Source organism: Leptopilina heterotoma, unplaced genomic scaffold (genome assembly GCF_015476425.1).
Source record: "Leptopilina heterotoma isolate Lh14 unplaced genomic scaffold, ASM1547642v1 Lhet_14, whole genome shotgun sequence".
In the NCBI taxonomy this organism is placed as follows: Eukaryota; Metazoa; Arthropoda; class Insecta; order Hymenoptera; family Figitidae; genus Leptopilina; species Leptopilina heterotoma.
Genome location: NW_025110859.1, coordinates 3,130,566 through 3,153,233, shown reverse-complemented (window position 1 = coordinate 3,153,233; position 22,668 = coordinate 3,130,566). Strand labels below are relative to the sequence as shown.

Sequence of the window (22,668 nt, the reverse complement as noted above, 5' to 3'; positions counted from 1 at the left end):
AACGTAGAGACAGGTTCTGGTGCGGGATTTCTGGCTTGCTTAAATCGTGAAGAGGGTGGATGAGAGGGTGATTCGACGGACGAGAGTTTGAGGTTGGGGTAGTGGAGAGAGAGATGGTTTGAAGCAGCAGCAACCGAGTTGAAAGCAAGGCCAAGAGCTGAGGGCAAGCGGAAGGACTGTGGTGGTGCTTGCAAGGGGTTTGAATCTGTGTGGGTTGAGGCGAATAGCGAATAAGCTTCGGTGGCTCAGTGTCGAGTTCGATGATATCCGAAGTCTCGAAAGGATGGTTTCTACGCTCCTCTCTGAGCATAAGCAACCACATATATATATGCTGATATCCATGCTCTCGAATCCAGATCGATGGTTTACTGGCAAAAGAGATTTTTTCCCCCAAAAAGAAAAATTGTTATAAACAACATTTTTTTAATACTTTTTTTTCAAACGTATTTTCATAGTTTTAATTTTCAAAACTTGAAAAAAGTACTTGACATTTATTTTAAACTTTTCAGAAATCAGTAAAATTTTACTGAATTCTTGTTTTACGCATTAAAGAAAGTCATTACAGCGAATTTGGTGCAACCGTAAACGCTTCTATCTATTGGATGTGAATTTCAAAATAGAAACAAATTGTTACATAAAATGCAATCAGCATGTTTTAAAGTGTGTAATAATGAAAATTATTTGATACGTGTGGTAATTTTAGGTTAGTTTCATATTTTCTTATTAAAGTTCTGCTTGAAAAAGAAATCCTTGTCGTTAGGAGAGAAAAAAAGTAGTAGAAGAGGAAAAAGAAAAAAATTCCCAAGACATTTACTTTGATGTCCTGACTTTTAGAAAATATCGTATATTTTTGAGGCGAGTTAATCTTAGATGCGGGCGAGGAAGAATTTCTCTCTTGCTTTGAGATTAGTCCCAGGGGTCAGACCCCAAGTACCTCTGATCCTTGTCATTACCCTTAGCAACGTCAGTCAGTGGTGTGTATTATCCTCTATATAGAGGTCCCCAACATTATTATTGGTAGACTGTGTTACGTCTTATTTTAAGAAATCAAAAAAGACACCTATTTTTGCAGTGTAAATTTCTATTTCTGATCAAAAGTTTATTTTATTGAATACTACTCGAATCAGTAAATTGCAAGAATTGAATCATTAGCGGAAACTGAACGTGCTGATTGGGTCAGTAAAAATTCTGCTAATAGTAAATTTAGAGAGAAGAGAATATGCAATTTAGAATTTTAGTTTTAGGTGGCTTTGACAATAGCAAAGTTCTTTAATGATTAGGTCCTTGTATCCTGGTATAATTTAGTATTTAGGTGTAAATAGAAGAAAAATCAATCGTCGTATGTACATGAATATTTTGAAAATGCGCGCAGTGAACAAAAAGTGTTAAAGTAATGGATAATCTAGTTTCTATTTTTGATGACACTCATGCATGGATCCATTTCATGTACTATCCGATGTTCGTTCAACCGCCACCCGCATACCTCGCTCTTCCCGCTCTACCTGAAAACCACTTTACTTGCGCCACATGCAACGAGTGTACAACCGATAGAGCGGCTGATTGGCGGCTTGGCGAAACGAACGAGAGAGAGTCTCCTTTTTGCATGCGCGAACACGCTTAAGCGAACCTGATCGTTTTTGGTACAGACAAATTCAAAGCTTTTATTATCTATGATTTTTCTTTTTCGCTTACTTCTTTCCTTTCTTTTTTCTTTTTAACTTATTGTCTCTATTGCTCTCCTCCTTTTTGCGATGCGAATTTTTGGAAAAATTACTTTAATCACTTGTGCGATAATCGATGCTGCGTATAGTTTGCGTCAATCCAAAAAGAAAATCTTTTGTTCTCTTATACTCTCTAAATATGAATTAGTTTAATTTAACCATACACTATTATCTTTAAAGTATCAAATTGTATAAAGATCAGTAAAATTTGACTGATTTTTAGTGACTTCATAGAGTTCTCTATATAGAGAATACCTAAAAAAAGCTTAGAAATTTGAATTGGGTTTTTCATATTAAAAACACTGATCTTCTATACAAAAATTTGTAGAGAAAATATTTTTTGTATTCTAAATTGTTGATTATAAACGTTGCGAACTTGATCAGCGTTTTTTTAGTAAAATTTGTTGGTATATATGCCATTGTTAAGTATTTACGGAGTTGCTAATTATAATTTTTGAAGTTAAAGAAGCCAATTGGGTATTCAGTTTGGTATGTATTGAAGGAAAATATTTTGCGAAATTTCGCATTTATATTACAATTTTGAAATTTCGCAAAATATTTTATATATATGTATATCGACTAAACGTGTGCAGCCTTTAAGCGCTTTGCAATTGTACACCCACATGTATACGTGAATGTACATACCGGAAAGCGGACGGTACATTTGAGCGAGGGCGGAAAGCACAGGGCCGCATCCACAGGGAATGAGGCTATATTGCAAGTGACGGCTCGTAGCCGCGTTTTGCGTAATTAATGGAGGACTTGACGCAGCGATGCGAGCGACCCTTCGCCTGGATGGGCATTGCAATCGTGCTGTCACAATTTAAATGCGAAGGGAAATAATCCGAAAAGAAGTATATAACCTTTAAATACGCACGTGAAATGCTTTTTTCGTTTATATACGTTGACAGTGTAAACAATTTTCTTTAAATGATGAATTTTTGACAGGAGCGATATTTCTTTACTTTATGTTGCGATGATTTTGATTCATTTTTTGTAAAGGAAAAAGTCATATACTTTTCAATTATTCTGGTTTTAAGATCTAAATACGGATATGTTGAAACTATAATGACTGAAAAGCAACCTATTTTTAAATTTGAAACTATAGGTTAAGTCGTAACTTTGGGTCTTAAAATCGTTGTCTCCAGGTTAAAATTCAGTCAAAAATGGTTTTAATCTAAAGGGTTTTAGTCAAAAGTGGTTTGAAGACAGCTTTCTTGAAAGTATTAAATTGATACTAAAGTGGATCAAGTTGGTATTATCAAGTTGATAAATTTGATATTATTAAATTAACAGCGAAAGTAATAAGGGCAGAAAAAAAGAATTCTTAAATTAAGATTTACATTTATTTTTACTCCAAAAATTCTATACAATTCTGTATAACCTAAAACGTAACCGAAATTTAAGAAATTATTAATTAATGCTTATTTTCGTTTTTAATTTAAAAAAACTACTTTTTTGCTAATGATTTTATTGTATTTGTTGCAGGATGCCTAGCAATTAATCCCACAATATTTACTTCGTACTTGAGTCAAGGAATTGTGTTGGTGCAACTGATAGAGGATTAGTATAAGTGGTGGAGAAAAGTGTACAGAAAGGAGAGCAGTCCGGAATATCTTCATAATGAGCAGATTCAAGGAAGTCTTGTTGTCATCCCAAGACTATCGCGACGCTGGGACTCCACGATCTCGGTTAGTGATTGTTTAATTTTCTCTTTAAATCCTAAATTAAGGTTGCGAAACGATTCGAGAGTACAACTTATTGAATTACAAGTGGATGTACCATAATTTAAGGCTGATATACATACCATACTATAATTTTAACATATCTGGAAAAACTGCCTATCATATAATCATATCACAGTAAATCGTGAGGTATTAAAAAGTGTTGCAGATTAAATTAACACCAAAAAAGATTAAAATAATCAATTTTGGTGTTATTTTTTACAATGAATGAAATTTTAGTTCATTACATTTTTTTATAACTATAAAACATGAAGATATCGATAACTCCGAGTCTTCGACTCGGAGTGATCGATTTCTTCATATTTTATAATAATTAAAGATGACTGGCGAGAAAACCCATTAGACGGGTGGTCCAGGCAAATGCGAGTACTCCTAATTTTCAAGTCGCTCTGTAGGCGCAAAAATTTAGTAAGAAATGTTTGTAAGGAATGTTCTACGGTTGTAAAAACACTTGTATAGCCAAGATTGTAGGCTTAAGACGGGTGTATAAACAAATAAATAAAATTTCAATTATTCCTAAATTCTTTAATTAAATGCATATTAGAAAATAAAAGAAAATTCAATTAAACTTTTTCAAAAAAATTAATTTCAAAATTCAATTATTTCTAAAAATTTACGCTATTTTGCCTTTAATATTCAATTATAATCTAAAATTTTTACTGAAATTCATTTTTATGAAATGAAAATGAATTTTTATTAGAAAATTCTACAAGAATTGAATTATTCAAATGCAAAAGTAAATAATTTATTGAATAATTGAATATTTCTCAAAATTCAATTCTCATAAAGAATTTTAGTAATAAATTTTAAAATAATTGAATTCTTTTGTCGAATTTTATAAAAACTTGCATGAACATAAGTACTTTTTTCAAGGAATTTAATTATAATTGTATGAAAAATAATTGAAACGCTGCGATGAGTTTTATGAGAATTTTTAAATTTATTCATTTACAATTCAATTTTACAAAATTTCAATTATTCGGAAATTCTGCAATTAAATATATATATTGAAAAATAAAAACTTGGAATAATTTCAATAAAAGTCCTAATTAAACTTTTAAAAAGAATTAATTCTACAGAATTTTTTTGTGAAAAATATGAAAAATTACGAATTTTAATGATTTTAGTTTGAAACTTTTTAAAAATTTAATTATTTCTAAAAATCCACGTTATAATGCTTTAAATATTTAATTATAATCTAAAATTTTAACTGAAATTCATTTTTAAAACCATTATTATTAGTAAATTCTACGAGAATTCAATTATTTAAATACAAAAATAAATAATTTATTAATTTCCTGTTTCTTGAAATTAAATTCTCATAAAAAATGTTATCAACAAATTTTTTAAATCATTAAATTCTTTTGACGAATTTTAATAAAATTTTTAAGAATCATGACATTTTTCGAGGAATTGGATTAAAATTGCATTAAAAATAATTGAAATTCTGCAATGAGTTGTATTATTTATTAAAATAATTGAATTCCTAAAAGAATTTTAATATTTATAAAAATAATTGAATCCTTGTAAAATGTTATTATTTATAAAAATAATTGAATTATTGCGAAGAAATTTATAAAAAAATTTGTAAATAATTGAATTCCTGTAAAAATTTTTATTATTTATGAAAATAATTGAATGTTTGCGTAGAATTTTATCAAAATTTTTTTAATTGAATTCCTGTAAAAAATTTTATTATTTATGAAAATAATTGAATGTTTGCGAAGAAATTTATAAAAAAATTTGTAAATAATTGAATTTCTGTAAAAATTTTTATTATTTATGAAAATAATTGAATGTTTGCGTAGAATTTTATTCAAATTTTTTTTAATAATGTAATTCTTTTGGAAAATTTTATTGAAATAGTAGATATTGAAAATCATTGAATTTTAGAAAACTTTTGAAAATATTTGAAATTTTGACAAGAATTTGATTAAAATTTTGTATAATAATTGAATGTCAGAGAAGAATTTTATTATTTATAAAGAGAATTAAAATTTTGACGAGAATTTTTTAAAATTTTTGAACACAATTGAATTTAGTAACTATGTTACTAAATTAGTAACTAACTTGCTAACTTACTATTCTTCCTGGAGAAGCTAAATTCGTTGAATTTTTACAAATCGTTGACTTTGGTGTTTTATTTAAAGTAAAATTTCATTCATAGCTAAAAATAACACCAAAATAGATTATTTTAATCCTTTCTGGTGTTAATTTAATCCTAGAGGGATTAAACTGTTGCAGATTATTTTAATCCATTCTGGTGTTATTTTAACATCTCACGTTTTACTGTGGTATACATATGAATAATGCACACGTTAGGGAAATCAGGTAATTTTTTCAAAAGTACTGAAAAAAGTATTAAATTTCTAGAATTTAAAAAAAACATTTAATTTTCGGTGTCTAGAAAACATTTAAAGATATTAAAAATATTTAATTTCTTTTAAAGTTTTTCTGTTCTAATCTCTATAAATCTGAAACAGACAATATAATTGAACTTTTGAGACTATGAATTTGAATTTATTCTAAATACAGTGGAACCTCGATGACCCGAACCTCTGTTATCCGAACTTATTCTTCATCTTTAACAAAAATTTCTAATTTTTATTATTTCTATTATCCGAACCAAATTCAGTCTGAATTAATTCGGATAGTCGCGGTTCCACTGTAATTCAATTCATGAAGAACTTTCAATAAAATTATTATTTAAACATTATTTAGCGAATAACTTTACTTGAATATTCAAAAAAATATTTAAATTTTGTAAGATTGTAAGAGTTGCTATCACAATTTTTAGAAACTTGTGTATCTAATCATTTTTGTCCACCCGTATACGCTATCAGACAATAAAAATTTTTATCAGTTACAAAACAACTCAGTTGTTGTTGGAATGTTGCTGGACAACATCCTGCAGGATAGGAGATTTTATTTTCTCTAATTCTAACAATTTTTATCATTTGAAAGTTACCTGAATGAAAGTAGAAGAAAGAATGCAGAAGGAAAATAGATATTAGAAGAGGGTAGTTTTGTTCTGCATTTGTTATATGGGGGATCTTTTTTTTTGAGAGGTGGTTTACAGTTAGTCAGGGGTGGTTTATAGTTATATGTGCGTTCATATGTAATGTGTATACAGTCTTTGCTTTATGTATACATATATATGCACTGCGGTTATAGAACCAAGATATTATAATATTCTCGCCATAGACATGTCGATAAATTAAAGGGCGGTTGAGCAGGGTGAAGAGTATGGGAATTATTGAGAGGGTAGGATAATATTAGATTTGAGAAGGGTGCAGAGGAGAAGAAGGTTCAAAGTTTGCTAACCACCATCTAGCCAATGGTCTAGAAAATGAATATCTATATTTTGTCTTCTAAAATCTTCCATTGGTGTAATTAATTAATTTACTCGTGCTAATTAATTAACAACCGCACTAATGACTCGTGTAAACTAGTATTTACCTCTTACTAGTGTATGCTACACTCCAAATCTGAATTATAGTCACTTTTGACTAATGAAATAGGACCGATTCATTCTCAAAAGGAATTACGACAGTTAGAAAATCTTAATTTCAGGTTAGTCTTGTATTCAGAATTCCTTTCTTAGTCAGAAACTAATGATTAGTAGAAGGCAACTACTTATTCATTTGTTAAGGTTTCTAAATCATTTAGTAAACGTTACTAAGTGAAAAACTGGCCATACCAAAGAAATTATTAGTTTTCCACTGCAGAAAGTAGTTTTTGACTTGAATTACAATATATTTTTAAAAATCTCTCAAATTCTGTTAGAGCTAAAGGAATGCATTTTTTAATTGTAGTTTTATCGTTACAAAATCAGTGATCTTTGAATCTCATTTATCATAGCCAAATTTGTTAACATTTTCAAAAATAAAGATTTGAAAAAGTGTTTTGTTTTTGGTATTAAATCTACATAAAATTGAAAATCTTTATAAGAAAGTAGTGTTCATGATATCAACTCGGAAATTTCAGTTTTAACAGTGCAGCGGAGTTCATATTCCAACTTATTTTTTGTTCTTCTGCTTATATACTTGCTATTTTTCAAAAAATGCTGTTTTGTTCGTATCGTCATTTTTTGCTAATGTTTTTTCTCATACTCATTGTGATGTATTTGTAGTGGTGGGTCAAATGAATGTTCACAGTACCGTGAAACCATGTCAATCCTCTGTAAGCATCTGAACAACTTCCCCTTTGACTTATAAGTTTGTTGAATGTATGTGCGAGGAGAACAAAAGGGATCTCGTCATTTCTTATTGTTGGTCGGAAAGACAAAATGTGACGTGATATACTGTCTACTGCAATAGAATAATTATTTCTATCTATATATTGTCTTGTTATTGCAAAAAAATAGAAAAGAAGGTTTTCTTTCTTCTGCGTAAAAGAAAGGAAATTAAGAAAAAAGAAAGTATAAAGAGAGGGTAAGGTGTCGAGGGAAAAGTTGGAGATAGAAAATGGTTTCAGTCGCATTAATAACCGCAAACCGTCTCGTTGCGTCTTATTCAATTAAACACAAACGTGCCCACACCTGAGCACTACTTCTCAAGGTAGAATGTCGGAGGGCTGCTTTTTTCAATTACGTTCAGCTTCTCATCAAAGAAAGCAACGCGACACCTCAGCCTTTTCGTAATTGAAGCATTCGAACACAGAAATCCTACGGCTTGTCTTCTATATATATATATATATATATAGGTACAGTAGTAGAAGGAGAAACCATTTTCATTTTCAAAGCGTGAGACATTTGAAAGCCTCATTATCGATTCCTTGAAGAGAAAGTGTTGGAGGTCCTCTTCTTATCTCGAATGACATATTTTGTTTGCTGATGCGGAGATTTTTTTTACTGTCAAAACTGTCAAAACAGCCGATGGATGTATTTGAGGTGAAACGTAATCTCTAAATTTGAATTAGTACTCTTTAAGTGGTGACACCACTCTACAGGCAGAAATAGAGAATAATTTTTGATGATTTGTTTTGGGAAAATGAAATAAGGAATAGGATTTCTTTTTGGAGGGTTTGTTAAATATATATTGAAGTGTAGAAAAACTTTTTATTTAAAATTTTATAACAAAATGGAGGCGATAAATTTTATAGTCAATGTCGACTATTTTCTTTTTACCAAAACGGCCAGAAAGGTTTTTTGAAAAGTTTAAGTCCTGGAACAGAAAACAAAGAAATTTCATGATCTATATAATATTAACTTTGGAAGTACATTATGGAATTTTTTTTTAATATCAATTAAAAACATATAAAAATAAAAGACAAAAAATTATATTTCGACAATAAAAAAATTTTTTTTTATAATTTTGAACAACTTTTAATTTTTTAAGCTAAATTAACAAATGAATAGCTTTCTTGTTTGTAGTAGAACAAAATTTGTTTCATTTTTACTGGCTTTAGAATTACGTCACTATTAACAGTAGCTGTACCATACATATTGTTCGAAAAATATTATTTATTAATGTTATAAATAACATTTTACAAATTAACTTAACAAATGAATTGTTCATTTGTTTATAGGCGAAATGGCATCGTTTTTTTTCTAATCGTTCTCAAATTATGTTATCAATAATATTTATGGACATTTTTCATAGTTTATTATTTGTTTATGATATAAACAAATAAAGTTAACTCAAAATGAACTCTTCACTTGATTATAGGAAAAATGGCTATAAAAAATGTCTATAAAGATATTATTGGTAACATAATTTTAGAACGATTAGAAAAAAACGATGGCATTTCGACTATATAAATGAACAATTAATTTGTTTATTTAATTTTTTAATTATTTCATTTGAAAGTACATCATTTTCTGAGTATACATACCAAATTTTATAACGATTCGTTTATTCTGTTCCGAGATATTAATTTTTTAATAAAACACTGCAAAAAACTTTAATTGTTTATAAATAATTGAAATTTAATTTTTTTGAAAAATCCTTCTAGGCATTTAATTATCTTATAATTATGTTTCATTTTCATATATTACCGTAAACCGGGGCTATAAGGAACAAAACTCTGTGTTCGGGTGGAGTTGAAGTTATCGGGGCCGTGTATGAATAAATTGTGTTACTTGCTTTTGAAAAATTGTTGCTGGGGTAACTGCCAATACTATTCAATGCAATAATTGCGACTATTAATAATTTTGTGAACAGTAGTAGCTTGTAAGTGAGTAATTGTGTTTTAGTGAAATTTCAAACTTGGGAAACATTTGATTGCCGAGGTAAGTTGTTCCTATTTTAACTTCTCAAAGTAATTTTTTTTTATTAAAGGGATTTATTATAGGAAGTTTTATTGAGTTCACTAAGTAATAAATACGTTTATTTTGTATTTACAGTAAGATTTACGAGAAAAAAACCAAAATTCACAAACGGCGGGTATATAAGGAACACAATTATTTCTTCCGAATTGTTAAAGTGTGTTGTTAAAACGTAAGTTTTTCGTAATTTCGTTTGTTTTTTATCACCTAATTTGGTTTTTAGTGTTCAAAGATGGTTCGAAATTGTAAAAGAGTGTTGGTACCGACAAGTCACAAAAAACGACCAGTTATCATCATCGACCTCAACTGATGATACCAGCAACGTTTAGTTTTATTTTTACATTTGTTTTATATTCTGTGTTTACTTTCGATCAATAAAAAATAATTTCTTTAACTTTAAATACGTTTTCTAATAGTTTTACCGCCTTGTTCCTTATAGCCCCATTTTGTAATTTCGAAAAATTAAAAAAAATAATTATAAATAATTTATTAAAAATTAGTAGTAGTTCGAAAGTGTATAGATAGTAAAATTTAGTTCAAAAACGGTTAAAGTTGCTGGAAATTCGCAGAAGTTTCAGATAGCTTAGGTTTTACTTTGGAAATAAAAACATTTAAACAGAAATGTATAGTACTTTCTCTCTGAAACTGTAACAGTAAAAATTTTAACTTATCAATTAGGGACTGACTTTTCGCTTCTGAATCAATTAAAATGTTTCGATTCATCAAAAAAAAAATTGATAAATCAGTAAATTTTAACTAGTTTGGATGCAAAAAGTCAGTCAGATTTGCAATGAAAATTTCCTTTATTAAATCGGAATGGTTTTTAAAAAAAGGGTTTTTCAAAAATGAAAGGAGTGGAGGTAAAGAAAATTTAGGGGAGAATTATAAAAAGAAACGGAAGAATCAATAAATATATTGCCAATTGCTATCTTACTGTTATAGTTTTGTAAATGACGAACGAGTGTTGGTGGGTTGATATATAGGGGTGTGTGGGAGGATTTCTGGGTTAATTTTAACGAAGCGACTCGTTGTCGTCTTTGGGAGACCAGGAAACTCGAACGAGCATATAAGGGGTTAACGAGTACGATGCTAGGTCTGCTTGGAATGAGAAGGAGGAGGTGGAGGATGGTTGGATTTTCACGTTGCTGAGATATGTCATTGCGTCCCTGTTCCCTGGCGGCGTCGTTACGAGGGCGTCGCGTTTAGAACGTCTACGTTGGCGGCAGGCAGGCAAGCACACGCAGACAGCACGGCTTGGCGAGAGCGGATGTGCAAATAACACCAGCAATGCCTGCAATGCTATCACGGGGTGTCGGAGCCACGAAATCGGTGTGGTAGATGGCAGGCGCGGCAAACTATATAGGTTTTTTTGGCGTGGCTGCCGCCCCGAAACGGCGTGGCAAAGTGTATTGACGGCGTGGCACCAACTCCCCCTCGCCAACTCGATCCCACTTGGTTTCGCTATGATATATACCACATGGCGTGGCCATTGCTGCAGTTGCTGGCAGCTCGCGAGAACGAGACCCGGCAAAGGACAAAGAGAAGGATGGTGAGCAACGGGAGGAAGGAAGAGAGAAGGCGGAGGTGGTAGGTAATCACCCAGCGGCTCGCGTTATAGCGTCGTTATGCCGCTATCGTATTCCTCTCTCTTCTCTTCTCTCCTCTCCTCTTACTCACTTTTCCCTCTTTCTCTCTCTCATACACTCTATACTCTTTACCACCCGCCACGTTCTCTTCCTCTTTCGTCGACTCCCTTCAGGTCCGGCTTTACTATTTTTTTTTCTTTTTTTCCACCTTTTTTCGGTTTTTGTTTTTTGTTTTCTTCGAGAGAAAGCATTGTATAATGGTTACAATTTCTCTAAGTTCATGTTATCATCGTGTATCATTACACATCGCGCGAGAGTACGTTTTAAATATAATGGTCCAAATTGTAGTCGAAAATTCGCTGTGTTAATGACGGTCTTTTGAAAATAGAAAACTTTTTAGAACTGACGCATCGAGAAAAAAATGTAGGAACTTTATTTACTTTAAATATATTTTATTTTATTAAAAATAAAAATTTTGTTTCATGAAAATATCAATTATGTTTTATAAAAATAAAAATTTTATTTGGCTTTAAAAAAGTTTTGTTTAGTCGTTTTTTAGTTGGTTTTCTAGTAAGTTTAGTTGTTTTTAAATTATTTTTCAACAACTAATTTGTTGTTTGATGATGGCGAATGCATTTCCAAGCTATTGGATAATTAGAAACAGCTTAAACAGCGTGGAAGGTTTAAAATTGTGAAACTCTATTTAGTACCAGAGCACTGTAGTAATTGGGGTTTGAGTCATCCCCCTACTTTTTGGTACTTTATATATCCTTCGTCAAAGTTTAGTCCGTCGAGTTGGTTTGTTGCAGGAGTGAGGCTACACACAACATCTCTCCTGAAATTTATGATATATCAGGAGGGTGAGAAACATCTATTTGTAAATGATAATTTTTTTTCCCCTCAACTTTCAACAACTCATGCACATTAGTTTCCTCCCCAACTTTTTTCGATCCATTTATTTTGAATATTTGACAAAATTAGTGCGTTTTATTTAATTTTAGAATTTGGAAATTGTTTTTTTTCCTTTTTGAATAATTTTTCAAGTTTTACTTGAGTAAAACTTTCATTGGGTAAAACTTGTGTTACTTTAAATCAGAGAGGAAAATAGATATCATTAGAATGAAATACAGTAAAAACTGAGAAGGTGGTACTTTTTTGAAGTTTCCACTAATAGCGTCGGCAAGACTGCACGGGATATAATGTGAATTAAAGGATTTCGTAAAATAAAGGATTAGTGTGATAATATTATATATTTTATAAATTTTATATCCTGACACTATAGCCATTATAGAATATTATAGAGTGAATAGTGGTATTTACATCGACTATGCATTAAAGGAAATACTACCCTTTAAACGGTAGCAATTGTAATGCTCCAATGTAATAATTATCCGTTTATCTTCTGTGAATATATTCAAAGTATTTCAAGCTTCGGATATATTTGGCCTATATTCGATATTTCATTTTCGACCTTTTCTCTCCTCCATTTTTTCCTTATTACAAGGGAATTACTTTATTAAGACTCTTATTTTAGGGTGTAATTTACTATACTTGTATATATATATGAAACTTTATTTCTCAATATTGAGAGTCATAACTTTGCCCTTTAATACTCTAATAAATAAAGTCATAATGATATAAGACTAAAGAAATATATGAAGCAAAATATCTTATACAGTTTACAGCAATTATCGTCTATTATCAAATACTTTATCAAACTCATTAGATATGACAAAAAATAGTATAATCTCAAACTGAATCACAAAGAACAAACATTCCAACTTATATTTAGTAATATGTTAATAGTTTGAAAATAGACCAATCGTAAATTCCATTGTTAATCGAATAGCAATAGTTAATCCATACTTGAGAAATTTTTATGCCGTTTTGACAATTTATAATCAATGATTGTTTCAACCAGTTGTAATTTTGTAGTCTTAGTTGTTAGGACTTTTGGGCGTTAGCTCACTAGTCTAATGCTTTACTATTGTAGTTAGGACCTTTGGGTGTTAAATCTTTCTACCTTTTAATATCGTCACATAAACGCTGACCAAGGTATAGAAAGGAATTGAAAAGCACCTAATTTTAAGTTAGGTATAGAAAGGTATTCAATTTTAAATATTGGTATTTATGACAAATTTAATGCTCATGAAGTCAATTTTTTGAGTAAGTGAAATAAAGGAAAGTAATAATTAAAATTAAATAAAGTTTTAAGACAAATTTTACATTATACGTGATTTACATGAAAATCACACAGCACAGAGAATTTCTTGAAACTTGACAGGAAATCGCTTAGTTTATATTAGCAGGCGAAATTTTAATAATTGAGCGAATATTAATACAATATTGCCTTCAGAATATTGCCTAAACATGACAAGTCATTATTTATAGTAAAATTTTTGCTCAAGTTTGATATTCAATGTTTCCTTATATGCGGACATTTAAATAACCTCACATTCTCCATGAGTTTTACCACATAATATTTCTAATATCGCTGGCCGAGGTCCTGTCAAGTTTCGAGAAATTCTCGGTGCTGTGTGGGATTTTATTTGGACTTTGGTAATTTGCACCCGATTATATGCACGTGGACAGTCGCGGTTGACGCCAGTCATCACGATAGTTACAAAGTCAAGCACATTACAACTGTCAATAAAATCACTTATTTGAACAGAGCCACTTTCTTTTCTTTTTTCATCCATTTCTCAAGTAACTTGGATTTTGATTGGTCAATTTTTGTTAGTTGTCCACGAGCAAGCATTTGATTTACAAGGAATTAAAAGGGATTAGATACAAATTTATTCCACTTTAAGTTATTAAAAAGTATATTCATTCTGATATTGTAAACTTTGAGCATTGAAAAGGAAGCGCGCTGAAACTAGCAGTCGCAACCAGCAGCCACCCATAGGCGTCCACCGCTCATATTTCAAGCATTTGCCCCTCCACTTAAAATAGCTAAAAAAGTACAATAAACATACGACAAACCTTTTGAAAATTACACAGGGTATATCCCTGAGTAAAAAAAAATAATAAACAATTATAAACAATCCTAATTGTTCATTATAATGTACAACAGTTGAGATTTTTTTTCTAAAAAATTCTACATTCACAGAAAAGTCTAATTTCTGAAAAATTTAGGCGGGTAGAAAACGAGGAGATAATTTTTTTCTTACTCTAGATATGTCTATCAGTAATAAAAAAAATATAAACAATCCTATTTGTTTATAATAATGTACAGCAGTTGAGATTTTTTTTCTGAAAAATTATAAGTTCACAAAAAAGTCTAATTTCTGAAAAATTTAAGGGGGTAGAAAACGACGAGATAATTTTTTCCTTACTCTACATATGTCTCTCAGTTATAAAAAAAATATAAACAATCTTAATTGTTTATAATAATGTACAGCAGTTGAGATTTTTTTTCTGAAAAATTCTAAGTTTAGAGAAAAGTCTAATTTCTGAAAAATTTAGGGGGGGAAGAAAACGACGAGATAATTTTTTTCCTACTCTAGATATGTCTATCAGTAATAAAAAAACTATAAACAATCTTAATTGTTTATAATAATGTACAGCAGTTGAGATTTTTTTTCTGAAAAATTCTAATTTCACAAAAAAGTCTATTTTCTGAAAAATTTAGGGGGGTAGAAAACGACGAGATAATTTTTTTCCTACTCTAGATATGTCTATCAGTAATAAAAAAAATATAAACAATCATAATTGATTATAATAATGTACAGCAGTTGAGATTTTTTTGAAAAATTCTAAGTGCACAAAAAAGTCTAATTTCTGAAAAATTTAGGGGGGTAGAAAACGACGAGATAATTTTTATCCTACTCTAGATATGTCTATCAGTAATAAAAAAAATATAAACAATCTTAATTGTTTATAATAATGTACAGCAGTTGAGATTTTTTTTCTGAAAAATTCTAATTTCACAAAAAAGTCTATTTTCTGAAAAATTTAGGGGGGTAGAAAACGACGAGATAATTTTTTTCCTACTCTAGATATGTCTATCAGTAATAAAAAAAATATAAACAATCTTAATTGTTTATAATAATGTACAGCAGTTGAAATTTTTTTGAAAAATTCTAAGTGCACAAAAAAGTCTAATTTCTGAAAAATTTAGGGGGGTAGAAAACGACGAGATAATTTTTTTCTTACTCTAGATATGTCTATCAGTAATAAAAAAAATATAAACAATCTTAATTGTTTATAATAATGTACAGCAGTTGAGATTTTTTTTCTGAAAAATTCTAATTTCACAAAAAAGTCTATTTTCTGAAAAATTTAGGGGGGTAGAAAACGACGAGATAATTTTTTTCTTACTCTACATATATTTCTCAGTAATAAAAAAAATATAAACAATCCTAATTGTTTATAATAATGTACAGCAGTTGAGATTTTTTTTCTGAAAAATTATAAGTTCACAAAAAAGTCTAATTTCTGAAAAATTTAAGGGGGTAGAAAACGACGAGATAATTTTTTTCTTACTCTACATATATTTCTCAGTAATAAAAAAAATATAAACAATCCTAATTGTTTATAATAATGTACAGCAGTTGAGATTTTTTTTCTGAAAAATTATAAGTTCACAAAAAAGTCTAATTTCTGAAAAATTTAAGGGGGTAGAAAACGACGAGATAATTTTTTTCTTACTCTAGATATGTCTATCAGTAATAAAAAAAATATAAACAATCCTATTTGTTTATAATAATGTACAGCAGTTGAGATTTTTTTTCTGAAAAATTATAAGTTCACAAAAAAGTCTAATTTCTGAAAAATTTAAGGGGGTAGAAAACGACGAGATAATTTTTTTCTTACTCTACATATATTTCTCAGTAATAAAAAAAATATAAACAATCCTAATTGTTTATAATAATGTACAGCAGTTGAGATTTTTTTTCTGAAAAATTATAAGTTCACAAAAAAGTCTAATTTCTGAAAAATTTAAGGGGGTAGAAAACGACGAGATAATTTTTTTCTTACTCTAGATATGTCTATCAGTAATAAAAAAAATATAAACAATCCTATTTGTTTATAATAATGTACAGCAGTTGAGATTTTTTTTCTGAAAAATTATAAGTTCACAAAAAATTCTAATTTCTAAAAAATTTAAGGGGGTAGAAAACGACGAGATAATTTTTTTCCTATTCTAGATATGTCTATCAGTAATAAAAAAATATAAACAATCATAATTGTTTATAATAATGTACAGCAGTTGAGATTTCTTTGAAAAATTCTAAGTGCACAAAAAAGTCTAATTTCTGAAAAATTTAGGGGGGTAGAAAACGACGAGATAATTTTTTTCCTACTCTAGATATGTCTATCAGTAATAAAAAAAATATAAACAATCTTAATTGTTTATAATAATGTACAGCAGTTGAGATTTTTTTTCTGAAAAATTCTAAGTGCACAAAAAAGTCTAATTTCTGAAAAATTTAGGGGGGTAGAAAACGACGAGATAATTTTTTTCCTACTCTAGATATGTCTATCAGTAATAAAAAAAATATAAACAATCATAATTGTTTATAATAATGTACAGCAGTTGAGATTTTTTTTCTGAAAAATTCTAAGTGCACAAAAAAGTCTAATTTCTGAAAAATTTAGGGGGGTAGAAAACGACGAGATAATTTTTTTCTCACTCTAGATATGTCTATCAGTAATAAAAAAAATATAAACAATCTTAATTGTTTATAATAATGTACAGCAGTTGAGATTTTTTTTCTGAAAAATTCTAATTTCACAAAAAAGTCTATTTTCTAAAAAATTTAGGGAGGTAGAAAACGACGAGATAATTTTTTTCCTACTCTAGATATGTCTATCAGTAATAAAAAAAATATAAACAATCTTAATTGTTTATAATAATGTACAACAGTTGAGATTTTTTTTCTGAAAAATTCTAATTTCACAAAAAAGTCTATTTTCTGAAAAATTTAGGGGGGTAGAAAACGACGAGATAATTTTTTTCCTACTCTAGATATGTCTATCAGTAATAAAAAAAATATAAACAATCTTAATTGTTTATAATAATGTACAGCAGTTAAGATTTTTTTTCTGAAAAATTCTAAGTGCACAAAAAAGTCTAATTTCTGAAAAATTTAGGGGGGTAGAAAACGACGAGATAATTTTTATCCTACTCTAGATATGTCTATCAGTAATAAAAAAAATATAAACAATCTTAATTGTTTATAATAATGTACAGCAGTTGAGATTTTTTTTCTGAAAAATTCTAAGTGCACAAAAAAGTCTAATTTCTGAAAAATTTAGGGGGGTAGAAAACGACGAGATAATTTTTTTCTTACTCTAGATATGTCTATCAGTAATAAAAAAAATATAAACAATCTTAATTGTTTATAATAATGTACAGCAGTTGAGATTTTTTTTCTGAAAAATTCTAATTTCACAAAAAAGTCTATTTTCTGAAAAATTTAGGGGGGTAGAAAACGACGAGATAATTTTTTTCCTACTCTAGATATGTCTATCAGTAATAAAAAAAATATAAACAATCTTAATTGTTTATAATAATGTACAGCAGTTGAAATTTTTTTGAAAAATTCTAAGTGCACAAAAAAGTCTAATTTCTGAAAAATTTAGGGGGGTAGAAAACGACGAGATAATTTTTTTCTTACTCTAGATATGTCTATCAGTAATAAAAAAAATATAAACAATCTTAATTGTTTATAATAATGTACAGCAGTTGAGATTTTTTTTCTGAAAAATTCTAATTTCACAAAAAAGTCTATTTTCTGAAAAATTTAGGGGGGTAGAAAACGACGAGATAATTTTTTTCCTACTCTAGATATGTCTATCAGTAATAAAAAAAATATAAACAATCATAATTGATTATAATAATGTACAGCAGTTGAGATTTTTTTGAAAAATTCTAAGTGCACAAAAAAGTCTAATTTCTGAAAAATTTAGGGGGGTAGAAAACGACGAGATAATTTTTATCCTACTCTAGATATGTCTATCAGTAATAAAAAAAATATAAACAATCTTAATTGTTTATAATAATGTACAGCAGTTGAGATTTTTTTTCTGAAAAATTCTAAGTGCACAAAAAAGTCTAATTTCTGAAAAATTTAGGGGGGTAGAAAACGACGAGATAATTTTTTTCTTACTCTAGATATGTCTATCAGTAATAAAAAAAATATAAACAATCTTAATTGTTTATAATAATGTACAGCAGTTGAGATTTTTTTTCTGAAAAATTATAAGTTCACAAAAAAGTCTAATTTCTGAAAAATTTAAGGGGGTAGAAAACGACGAGATAATTTTTTTCTTACTCTACATATATTTCTCAGTAATAAAAAAAATATAAACAATCCTAATTGTTTATAATAATGTACAGCAGTTGAGATTTTTTTTCTGAAAAATTATAAGTTCACAAAAAAGTCTAATTTCTGAAAAATTTAAGGGGGTAGAAAACGACGAGATAATTTTTTTCTTACTCTAGATATGTCTATCAGTAATAAAAAAAATATAAACAATCCTATTTGTTTATAATAATGTACAGCAGTTGAGATTTTTTTTCTGAAAAATTATAAGTTCACAAAAAAGTCTAATTTCTGAAAAATTTAAGGGGGTAGAAAACGACGAGATAATTTTTTTCTTACTCTACATATATTTCTCAGTAATAAAAAAAATATAAACAATCCTAATTGTTTATAATAATGTACAGCAGTTGAGATTTTTTTTCTGAAAAATTATAAGTTCACAAAAAATTCTAATTTCTAAAAAATTTAAGGGGGTAGAAAACGACGAGATAATTTTTTCCTATTCTAGATATGTCTATCAGTAATAAAAAAATATAAACAATCATAATTGTTTATAATAATGTACAGCAGTTGAGATTTCTTTGAAAAATTCTAAGTGCACAAAAAAGTCTAATTTCTGAAAAATTTAGGGGGGTAAAAAACGACGAGATAATTTTTTTCCTACTCTAGATATGTCTATCAGTAATAAAAAAAATATAAACAATCTTAATTGTTTATAATAATGTACAGCAGTTAAGATTTTTTTTCTGAAAAATTCTAAGTGCACAAAAAAGTCTAATTTCTGAAAAATTTAGGGGGGTAGAAAACGACGAGATAATTTTTATCCTACTCTAGATATGTCTATCAGTAATAAAAAAAATATAAACAATCTTAATTGTTTATAATAATGTACAGCAGTTGAGATTTTTTTTCTGAAAAATTCTAAGTGCACAAAAAAGTCTAATTTCTGAAAAATTTAGGGGGGTAGAAAACGACGAGATAATTTTTTTCTTACTCTAGATATGTCTATCAGTAATAAAAAAAATATAAACAATCTTAATTGTTTATAATAATGTACAGCAGTTGAGATTTTTTTCTGAAAAATTCTAATTTCACAAAAAAGTCTATTTTCTGAAAAATTTAGGGGGGTAGAAAACGACGAGATAATTTTTTTCCTACTCTAGATATGTCTATCAGTAATAAAAAAAATATAAACAATCTTAATTGTTTATAATAATGTACAGCAGTTGAGATTTTTTTTCTGAAAAATTCTAAGTGCACAAAAAAGTCTAATTTCTGAAAAATTTAGGGGGGTAGAAAACGACGAGATAATTTTTTTCTTACTCTAGATATGTCTATCAGTAATAAAAAAAATATAAACAATCTTAATTGTTTATAATAATGTACAGCAGTTGAGATTTTTTTTCTGAAAAATTCTAATTTCACAAAAAAGTCTATTTTCTGAAAAATTTAGGGGGGTAGAAAACGACGAGATAATTTTTTTCCTACTCTAGATATGTCTATCAGTAATAAAAAAAATATAAACAATCTTAATTGTTTATAATAATGTACAGCAGTTGAGATTTTTTTTCTGAAAAATTCTAATTTCACAAAAAAGTCTATTTTCTGAAAAATTTAGGGGGGTAGAAAACGACGAGATAATTTTTTTCCTACTCTAGATATGTCTATCAGTAATAAAAAAACTATAAACAATCTTAATTGTTTATAATAATGTACAGCAGTTGAGATTTTTTTTCTGAAAAATTATAAGTTCACAAAAAAGTCCAATTTCTAAAAAATTTAAGGGGGTAGAAAACGACGAGATAATTTTTTTCCTACTCTAGATATGTCTATCAGTAATAAAAAAAATATAAACAATCTTATTTGTTTATAATAATGTACAGCAGTTGAGATTTTTTTTCTGAAAAATTCTAATTTCACAAAAAAGTCTATTTTCTGAAAAATTTAGGGGGGTAGAAAACGACGAGATAATTTTTTTCCTGCTTTAGATATGTCTATCAGTAATAAAAAAAATATAAACAATCTTAATTGTTTATAATAATGTACAGCAGTTGAGATTTTTTTTCTGAAAAATTCTAATTTCACAAAAAAGTCTATTTTCTGAAAAATTTAGGGGGGTAGAAAACGACGAGATAATTTTTTTCCTACTCTAGATATGTCTATCAGTAATAAAAAAACTATAAACAATCATAATTGTTTATAATAATGTACAGCAGTTGAGATTTTTTTTCTGAAAAATTATAAGTTCACAAAAAAGTCTAATTTCTGAAAAATTTAAGTGGGTAGAAAACGACGAGATAATTTTTTTCTTACTCTAGATATGTCTATCAGTAATAAAAAAAATATAAACAAGCATAATTGTTTATCATAATATACAGCAGTTGAGATTTTTTTGAAAAATTCTAAGTTCTCAAAAAAGTGTAATTACTGAAAAATTGAGGGTGGTAGAAATCAACGAGACAATTTTTTTCTTACCCTATATATTTCCTTGAGTAAGAAAAAAATTGTATAGTCGTTTTCTACCCCCTTAAATTTTTCAGAAATTAGACTTTTTTGTGAACTTATAATTTTTCAGAAAAAAAATCTCAACTGCTGTACATTATTATAAACAAATAGGATTGTTTATATTTTTTTTATTACTGATAGACATATCTAGAGTAAGAAAAAAATTATCTCGTCGTTTTCTACCCGCCTAAATTTTTCAGAAATTAGACTTTTCTGTGAATGTAGAATTTTTTAGAAAAAAAATCTCAACTGTTGTACATTATAATGAACAATTAGGATTGTTTATAATTGTTTATTATTTTTTTTTACTCAGGGATATACCCTGTGTAATTTTCAAAAGGTTTGTCGTATGTTTATTGTACTTTTTTAGCTATTTTAAGTGGAGGGGCAAATGCTTGAAATATGAGCGGTGGACGCCTATGGGTGGCTGCTGGTTGCGACTGCTAGTTTCAGCGCGCTTGAAAAGGATTCGTTTTATAGACGAATTTGACTTAATAGAAGTATTCAAATCTAGCAGACAAAAAAGGAATTCAGAAGTATTTAAAATACACTCGCCTAGGGTTAACTTTGCTTTGATTTAATGATTATCCAATCATCAACAACATTCTGTTGGATCAACCAATCACCATTAACCCGGAGTTAACTCTGGGCGAGTGCCGAAAACAGGCATTGTAGTTACGATTTTTGGGTGTTGAATCCTACTGGTCTAATGCTTCATTATTGTAGTTAGGATCTTTGGGTTATTCCACTGGTCAACCCAAGTCGAAATTTAAACACTACTTTTTTTTTTTTTTTTTTTTAACCAACAAAAAAAAAAGGATCTTTGGGTTATTCCACTGGTCAACCCAAGTCGAAATTTAAACACTACTTAGCCTCTGAAAATGTTGGGCATATTTAGGTTTAACAGTTGTAAAGTAGGGTCTGATTTCAATACAATTTGTTAATATTAGACCCTACTTTGACTCCAAAAACAGGCGGAAATTTCCCAATCTTCTATTTGGAGAAGTAAAGGAGTGTCTAATTCGAAGATACCTGTTATACGAACTCACTTAGAAAAATATTATACTTACTTTTACTTTTTTTTTATTCTTGACGATTTTTAAACTTTATAATTAACGTTTTAAACATAACGTTCTTAGATCCTACTGTGCCTAAAGGGATGAACTTAGAGGTTAATTCAGGTAAAGAACTAGGACACAGGGGGGACATTGAGACAGTAAAAAACTATCGTTTGACGAGATCGGACGTGACGAAGTACGACAAATCTTTTCAATAGTAACAAAACTGACGCGACGCTTAATTACATATTCTCGAAAAAACAGATTAGCTAAATTCTATAACTTAATTAACTTTCCCTTGTACCAAAGTGAATATATATTGTTAATTTATGTGCAAATAAGTGTTATTAATTAAGGGGAGACCTCACCTTAATTTTGACCCATTTGAAATAAAATTATTAAAGGAGGTAATATTTTTTTTCTTGCATCATTTTTAACCTGAAAACATATAAGATGGTCAAAAATATTTAATTTTAATTTTTGAAGAGGTTAGAATTTTTTTTTCTGACCTATT

The 22,668-nt window shown here is 28.6% G+C and overlaps 1 protein-coding gene across 2 annotated transcripts in view; it reads left to right on the top strand.

Annotated features, from left to right (window-relative positions):
* The first annotated feature begins 3,329 nt into the window (after window positions 1–3,329).
* The window catches only part of LOC122497978 (serine/threonine-protein phosphatase 4 regulatory subunit 1-like), a 595,496-nt gene continuing 576,157 nt past the window's right edge, over window positions 3,330–22,668 (top strand). For both annotated transcript variants that reach the window (XM_043605432.1, XM_043605431.1), the window contains exon 1: window positions 3,330–3,412. In XM_043605432.1, coding sequence (XP_043461367.1) covers window positions 3,345–3,412 — 68 coding nt within the window. In that variant the 5' untranslated portion in view covers window positions 3,330–3,344. The remainder of the gene's footprint in view (window positions 3,413–22,668) is intronic.